This window comes from Microplitis mediator, chromosome 5 (assembly GCF_029852145.1).
Source record: "Microplitis mediator isolate UGA2020A chromosome 5, iyMicMedi2.1, whole genome shotgun sequence".
NCBI lineage: Eukaryota > Metazoa > Arthropoda > Insecta > Hymenoptera > Braconidae > Microplitis > Microplitis mediator.
The window spans coordinates 4,339,737-4,348,691 of NC_079973.1; the positions used below are offsets into that span (position 1 = coordinate 4,339,737).

Sequence of the window (8,955 nt, forward strand, 5' to 3'; positions counted from 1 at the left end):
ATAGTCATTTACTATATTTGTATAATTACACTACAAATACAATGGCTATAATTACAGTACCAATATAATGACCATAATTATAGTCATTTACTATAATTTTAGCAAATTTCTTGTTAAGAAAAATAATTTAATCCATGCTAAATGTATATTTATATATTAGTCAATTCGAATTTTTTTAAATAATTTCAAATTGTTTGGAACCATTTCAAATCATTTTTATTAAACTGGGATATCAAAATTTGATATAAATACTGATACTACATAAGCTGTGCATGAATTTTAGACCTAACATAAATAATCAAGTTTCTTAAATATTTTAAAAATAGTTTCTTAAATATTTGAGACTTACAAAACCAGTACTAGCTGTAAATTTACTGGTTTAAAAAATTTTACTGCCGTTAGATTTTTTCGTAAATAACTTTTTAAAGGGTACACTGATAGAAGGATTTCTTACTATTTAAGAAACGATTTTTAATAGTTGAGAAATGATTTCTTAACTATTAAAAAATCGTTTCTTAAATAGTAAGAAATATTTGTTAAATACAAAAAAATGATGTTTAAGAAATGATTTCTTGAATACTAAGAAATATTTTTTAAATGTTAAGAAATCCTTCTATCAGTGTATATCTATCCTTATTATGTAAAAACAACTTGATAGCTGATAGAAAAATCTATATTTTCCTTTTTTTATTTTTTGTTTTATGATAATTGTTCCACTTTTAATAAGGGTTCAAAGTCACACAATCGACTCATGTGTTATGGTGATAATACCATTGTTTAAGGGAGGGTGGGGCAGAGCGGCCCCCCTAAAATTTTGATCAAAAAAATTTTTTTTTTTATCGACTAATTACTAGATATCTGATATGTTTGCGCATTTCTAGCCCTACGCATGACATCTGGGGTGAAATGGACCAGCCAAAACTTTTGAAAAAATGATTTTTTCATATTTTTCGGCCGTTTCTCTATGTCTGAGGCAAATTTGATTTCAAAAAATATTCAAAAATAAAAATTTTTTTTTAGTTGATAAATTTTTGAAATAAAGTAAAACTATTTATAATCTAAAAAATTAAAAAACACATTTTTTGGGTTCAAAATAATGAAAAATAAGAAATATATATATTTCTATAGAATTGTTTTTTTTCTCATTAAATAGCAATTAGTAATTAAGCTAATCGAGGGTGAACGATTTATGACACCTAAAAAAATTTTTTTTGAGTAATATAAAACCAAAAATAATTGTCAAGAGAAAGAAATATATTCTTAATGATGAAAACAGTTTCAAAAAAAAAAAAAAAAAATTATCATTTTTGGAGGGGGGCCTCTCTGCCCCACCCTCCCCTAAATCTTTGAAAATTTTCGATGGGTGGTTATTAAATTATATATACTTATTCTTTAGGTAATTATCTTGATCAAGTTTAAAAATTTATAAAAATCGGTTGAGCATTATAGAAATGGTGGCAATTTGAAATTTTCTAATGAATAAAAAATCCTGTTTTCCGTGTTATTTTTTTCTAAATAACGTTGTAATAGGTACATCTATCATTATTATGTAAAAAGAACAAGACTATCTCCCTTGGATAGCTAGATGACACCAGAATACTTGTAATTTTAATATTAACGGTTTGATTGAAGTGAGAAATCTACTTCCATTTCGGATGCCGAATGGCCTTTTTTAAATGCGCATTTTTTTTTAATTTATCAATTATTTTTTGTTTATTAATAATTTTGAATTTGTCTGATGTCTGCTACATAAGAGTGTGAATGTAACTGACAATTGTCAATTTTTTAAATTATCAAATAAATAAATACAATGTGAGTAGGATAAAAATTAAAAAATGTGTATTTAGATAAAAAAAAATTAGTGCGCGCATTTTTTAAATTTCATTATTTTAATTTATTTAATTAAAATTTATTGATTGTCTGACGTCTGCTGCATTCACACTCATAAAAATTTATAAGTGTGAATGTTTTTAAATTTTAATTAAATAAATTAATTAAAATTTAAAAATTAAAAAAAATGCGCGCAGTTTTTAAATTTCATTATTTTAATTAATTAATTTATTTATTTAAAATTTATAGATTATCTGATGCCTGCTACATTCACACTCATGAAAATTTATGAGTGTGAATGTAGCAGACGAGACAGTTTTTAAATTTTAAATAAATAAATTAATTAAAATTTAAAAATTTTAAAAAATGCGCGTACTGATTTTTCATTCATCTAAACACGAATTTTTTTTTTATTCTGCTTGTATTTTCTTTATCTATTCAAAAATTTTTTAAATTCCCACCTGTCAGTTACATCCACACATAAAAATTTTTATTATTCTTGCAAGTTTTTTATTTAAAAATAAAAATTGCGGGAAAAAGAGCAGAGAGGGAAAAAAGAGAAACAGGGGATGTCTTTATTTGCTATAGTATAGTAATTATCATTAAACTATACTGTAGTTCTAAAATATATACATACATATATAAAGGTATTATATATCCCATTTGAGAGATGCACGTTCATTGGTCCCGGCGGCGCTGATAAACGTCAGCCCTCTTGACGTTTTGCCTGGGTTGTTATACATACATGACTGATAATAAAAAAAAACAATGTCTCAAGTACAATGGTAATTTTTTTTATATAACTATAAAGCAAGAGGTTTCCGTTGCAGTAGTAGAGGATCTACTGGACGTCAACAGTACGTTCGAGAATTTAAATCGCGAGGTAAAGCGAAAAGAACCGCGAGAGGTAAGCGAATAATATTAAAATAAAAAGTAAAATAAAAGTTTTTTTTTATATAAAATGTCTACCCTTTGCAGTAAATTATTTTTTTATCGTGTGGATGAAAACTGAAAAATGACACCGTCTTATTTAGAAATAATATTGGTAGGATTTATACTCATCCTGCCATTTCTCTACGAAACGAGCGGCACATTCAGATATTATTTTAAATTTTTATTATACTATGGGATTGTTATGGCAAACTCGTTACTCTTAATACCTATCATGGTATTCCGTCCAGGAAATGTTAAGAATCTTTTGTAAGTCATGATAAATTTATTTATTTTTTATTACATCGTCGCGGTGGTCTACTTTGTTTTTTTTTTTTTTTTTTTTATTGACTGAGTTTGTTGACATAACAATTTAATGGGATTACATAAATTTTAGATTGGCTTCATCAATTTGTCATCACGTAAGCAGTTTACTGGGATTGAAATGGGAACTGAGAAATCGTGCTAACTTAGAAAAAGAACAGGCGTGTATTGTTGTTGCTAATCATCAAAGTTCTCTAGACATACTGGGCATGTTTGAAATGTGGCCGGTTATGGACAAATGTACAGTTGTCGCTAAAAAAGAGCTATTTTATGCTTGGCCTTTCGGACTCGCTGCTTGGCTTTGTGGTCTTATCTTTATTGATAGAATGAATTCCGAAAAAGCACGCACTGCTTTAAATACAGCGACTGATAAAATAAAAGAAAAAAAGGTAATTAGTCTTATTTTTATTTTTATATTTTATTTTTTTTTTTTACCGCGATTTTTTATGATACTGAAGTTAACCGACGTCTAATAATTTTTATCAAAACGATAAATTATAAAAAAAAAAAAAAATGATCCTGAAGTTAGCAGACAATTAGTAATTTTTGGATTTTTTTTATCAGCAAATCAGTTGCAAAAAAAAAAAAAAAAAATATCTACATGTAGAAAATTTAAAAAACTACTGGTGCAAATTTTTCAAATATTTTTTTAAAAATAATTTATTGTTTAAAAAAAAGTCAAAAAATTATTAGACGTCGGCGAACTTCAGTATCATAAAAAAAAAATTTTTTTTAAATTGCACTTGTAGTTTTTTTAATTTTGTATATGTGCATACTTTTAGTTTTTTTTTTTTGTAATTTATTTGTTGAAAAAAATATCCGAAAATTTTTAATTGTCTGCTAACTTCATTATCATGATTTTTGATGGTCCTGAAGTTAGCAGGCATTTTTTGAATTTTTATTTCAACACTTTAATTTTAAAAAAATAAATAAATAAAAATGTGCACATTTAGAAAATTGAAAAAACTTGAGGTGTAATTTTTTGAAATATATTTTTTTAAATGTATCATTTTGAAAAAAAATCCAAAAATTAGTTTGCTAATTTCAGTATCATTATTTTTTATGTGAATGTATCAGATATGAGACAATTTATAAATTTTAAATAAATAAATAATGAAATTTAAAAAAATACGCGTACTGGTTCTTCCATTATCTAAGTATGCATTTTTAAATTTTTATATTACTTACATTTTATTTATTTATTATAAAATTTTTAAAGTACCCACTTGTCTGTTACATTCAAACTCGTGATTTTTTTAATTAAAATAATGAACCGCAATAATGAATTTTGAAATTTTTCTTAGATTAAGATGTGGATATTCCCCGAAGGTACACGACACAACACTGGAGAAATACACCCGTTTAAAAAAGGTGCTTTTCATGTTGCTGTCAACTCACAATTGCCTATCTTGCCAGTTGTATTTTCTTCTTATTATTTTTTATCTAAAAAAGATAAACGATTTGACCCAGGTAAAATAATTATTTTAAATTTCAATTTTTTTTACCCTACAAAATTTCTTAAAATAAAAAATTAAATAAATATTATTAGGACGTATTATTATTACAACATTGCCACCGATTCCTACTACGGGATTGGGACCAGAAGACATCGAGGCGCTGATGGATAAGACCCGTAATTCAATGACACAAGTATTTTATTCAAGCAATCGTGAAGTGCAACAGTCGCTCAATTCCTGCAAGCATCGCGTACAATAAGTATACTTAAATAAATTATAAAAATACTGAAGAAAATAATTGAAAAAAATGAGCCAAGGAAACAGAACGTACATCACAATAGTTAGCTAAGAAACCAAAGACTTATAAGATTTAAATTCAGTAATTACGTATCGATTTAATTGTTTAAAATTATTTTCGATAAGACATTATTTGTCCAGTATACAATTTTTAGTGATTTTTAATTTATTTAGATTTTAAATTCTATTTATTTTAACTTAATTGTATTATAAAAATACGAAGGCTGGTCTGTGTCATCCAACTTAATTTCATATTATTATTAAGGTCATTCCAATTAATTTATATTCCCATAGATAACTTTTAAGTATCAGTAATTATCCATGATACTGAAATTAGCCGTCTAATAATTTTTGGATTTTTTTTAAAAATGATAAATTAAAAAAAAAAAAATTTCGAAAAATTGCACCGTCAGTCTTTGAAGTTTTCTACATGTGCACATTTTTAGTTTTATTTTTTTTAAATTAAATTGTTGATAAAAAAATCCAAAAATTGTTAACTGTCTGCTCACTACAGGATCATAATTATTCAGTATATATTTTTTTGCAGTTTATTTATATTTTAAATATTTCAGAAAAAAATTTTTATTTATTCAAAAAAACGTGAACTAGTCAAATTTACCGCCGATTATTGTACTTTCTTTTTAGTTTTTATTTAATAGTTTTGTAAAAAAATTGTGTCATATTTATTTATATATTAAATTATTTTGAATGTTTAAAAAACAATAAGTCTAAGGAACCAAAATCATCAATTGAAAGCACAAAATTATTAAGTATTGCTAATTAACTATAGCTTTATTAATTATTAAATAAAATAATAATTATAAATTCTTTTTGCTAAATTTTTAAAAGTCGCCTGCAAAAAGTTTATGTAAATAAAATTAATTTACAAGTACATTTTAAATGTCACATACGCTCATTTATATTTTCATCGTCGATAAATAATTGACAACTTTCCGCTCAGGGCAATACATATAAAAAAAAAATAATTAAAAATCACAACTAGTCTTAATTATTAATAATTAATAATTAATCAATTTTAATTTTGTAAGCAAGCGATGTAATGACTCCGGAATAAAGAAAATATCAGCATTGTATATCATTGTAATTATTATTTTTAATAATTCTTTGTATTGATGCGAATTGTAAGAAAAATTTGAAAAAAAAATTATAAATCAGCACAGAAAAAATCACCATGCAGTTAAATTATTTTTTAACTGAATAAATTTTAACAGTAAGTTCACGGGGTGAAGTTATGGGGTTACAATTAGCGGCAGTGTCATGTAAAAAATATCACTCTTTAAATAATTATCTTAAAATTATTTATTTATTTTCAACATTGAAAGATAAACATATTAATTTTTAAAATATGACTTTTTATTACGCGCTCTAGATGTAATAATAGTTCAGTTACACGAAGGTTATTATTATATTGTACAGATTGATCTCTGACCTTTGAAAGAATAATAAAATTTAAAATGATACTTAAAATATTTTTAGAAAAAAAAAAACTATAAGATTTGACCTCCGATTCTGAGCTGCGTTATTTTATGAAAGTAAAAAAATTAAACAAAGTAATAAAATTTAAATTAATAATTGAGACCATTCTCAGACAGTGCCCACACTTTTTAAAAATTTTCGATGACTCAATTGTCGTGTATCAAAATTTGGACAATTGATTTAAAAAATTTGAAAAAATAGACAATTTCACTGAGACAGAGTTAAAAAATAATTAGAATTGATATCAATTGGGAGTTAAACGAAATTTGGAAAATAATTTTCAGTAAAATTTACATGTCAATTTTATAATTCAAATTTTGTTAAACTCCTAATTGATAACAACTAAGTAATTTTTTTTAAATTCCATATCTCAGTGAAATCGTAACTGCGTTCTTTCCAATTAAGATTTTTATATTTTTTTTAATTAATTAAGAAAATTTAAATACGATGACAGTTGAGTCATTGAATATTTTAAAAAAGTGGGTGGCACTGTCTGAGAATGGCCTTAAAATGCATTCGTAATTTAAATTATTAATTCAAATAATAATCGATAGTTAATAATTTGAATTAATTTTATAACAAAGTAATATAAAAGTTTTTTAAATTTATACTGATGGGAAATCATCAAAACCGGCAGTTTTTTTCTCTTGGCTTTCAGTCCATGCTTTGGCAATAGTTCTCTTCATGTCATCATCACCTTCTTGATACATTTTCTTCATAATATTCATGAGCCCAGCTTCCGGGTCGGAATTATCAGCGTTCGGAGCAGCATTTTTCGACTCCTTTATTCTCTTCTCAATTCCAGTCACATGGGACCAATTTTTCGGTGCTTTTTTAGATAAAAACACAGCAATCATATCAGTTTTAACTTTCACGTAACTTTTTGATGGCTCGATGTCCTCACAGAGGTTGGAAATAGGCAGCTGATAGTTTCGATTATCCAATCCCATAACTCTTAAGTCCATTGATCTCTCCTTGAAATCACAATATACGGCCTCTTTGGGTAATGACTGAACATTTTTCAGAGTGACGTACAGTTTTATGAATTTATCTGACTGATCCCATGCGTAATTTGTCAGTTTAACTTCATAACATTTTGAACTATTGGTAACTGGAGGTTTTGGAGTTTTGTTTTCATCATTTCTCGAAACTTCCATCAATTTTGTCAGCTCTGTTTGAAGTCTTCTAACCTCAATTGCAAGAACATCTTTTATTTTTTGTCTTTTTGCTTGCAATAGCAGACTGTTCAGTTCATCAATGTCCAGTTTCAACTAATGAACAAATAAAATCATAAACAAATATTAGATATTTAATAAAAATATTTCTTATATAAATTATTTTAAAAAAATAAAATGATGCTGAAAGTAGCAGTCATTAAAAAATTTATTTTTTTAATTCAAATAAACTAAATACTGGCGGGAATAATTTTTAAAAATGCATGGGAAGAATTTTAAAAATTTTTCTGACAATTAACTTGGAAATTTAAAAAAAAAGACTCAAATTTTTTAAATCTCGGCTACTTTCAGCTTTAAAAAAAAAATTATTATTTTGTTCGCTTACTTCATCAATTTTAGAAGCCATTTTTATTTTACTTGAATTTAAAATGCAGAAAATAATTTATCGTTGATCACAAATTTAAAATCACAAATAGTTTATTTTTATTGTAAACATTAAATTAAAAGCATCCACGCAAAAGCCTCGACGTCAATACTGTAGGGTAAACTTGGTCAGGTTAAAATGGGTACCTCGAGCGCGCTTTTATTTGTCTTACCCACGACAATATTCGAGAAAGTTCTCGAACCTTCTTTACGAAAATGAATGATTTTAAGTAGTATTTAAATAATTATTTAAAAAATTATTGAATAGAATTATTTTTAAATTTTTGTTTATATATTCATTAAATTAATTAATTATTTTTTTTTAATTAACAAATAATTTTAAGGGAACAGGTGGCGCAATAAAATGGCGGGATAATTTAAATATTAGATGGAGTCCATAATGAATACTAATTTAGTGAAAATTTATTACAGTTTTGGGTTTTTTATTCAAATTACGATCATAAGTAATTAATTTTTCTTGTCATAGTGTGGAAAATTGGTCATCAGACAAGTCTATGGAAAATATTGTAATACGATGAACTTTAAAAAAACTGGACAAAAAAACCTGTGGTAAATTTCAAAAACCAGGACATGAATATGAGACCCAGTACCCGATTAGGAAACTAACATCCGGTTACTCATGTATTTGTATATTTATATTTACTGGATTTTACTAAATATATATATCCAAATACATGGAGTAATTGAGTACTAGTTCCCTGATCAGGTACTAGGTCTTTTACCTCCCAAGTAGCACAGAGACAAGTTTGAAATGTCTTTCAAAAGAACAAGACTAAATTTTTTATCTCAAAGCCGTTTTTTTATATAAATAAGACATACAGATGTTGGTCTTAGGAGTCATGGGAAAGTTCGTCCCTTTTCTGGATAAACCTCGTAACTACTTTTTTTTCATAATTAAGATTATGAGTGAAAACCATTTTTTGGTACTGCTATTGCGTAAAAAAAGCTTCAAATTTTAATAATTGAAACAGAATGTTTGAGAGACTTTTGAATTTTAATAT

At 25.8% G+C, this 8,955-nt stretch overlaps 2 protein-coding genes across 2 annotated transcripts; one reads left to right on the forward strand and one right to left on the reverse strand.

Moving 5' to 3' along the window:
• Nucleotides 1–2,494: 2,494 nt before the first annotated feature.
• LOC130667461 (1-acyl-sn-glycerol-3-phosphate acyltransferase alpha) lies at nt 2,495–5,831 on the forward strand. The gene is made up of 5 exons (XM_057469047.1): nt 2,495–2,737; nt 2,809–3,030; nt 3,158–3,473; nt 4,389–4,554; nt 4,634–5,831. Exons 2-5 carry the CDS (start codon nt 2,846–2,848, stop codon nt 4,798–4,800), a joined length of 834 nt encoding a protein of 277 aa, XP_057325030.1. The 5' UTR covers nt 2,495–2,737; nt 2,809–2,845; the 3' UTR covers nt 4,801–5,831.
• Nucleotides 5,604–8,207, reverse strand: LOC130667462 (calcyclin-binding protein). Its single transcript, XM_057469048.1, has 2 exons — nt 7,896–8,207; nt 5,604–7,606 (listed from the first exon to the last, which is right to left on the reverse strand). Exons 1-2 carry the CDS (start codon nt 7,914–7,916, stop codon nt 6,941–6,943), a joined length of 687 nt encoding a protein of 228 aa, XP_057325031.1. The 5' UTR covers nt 7,917–8,207; the 3' UTR covers nt 5,604–6,940.
• Between the last annotated feature and the right edge of the window lie 748 nt (nt 8,208–8,955).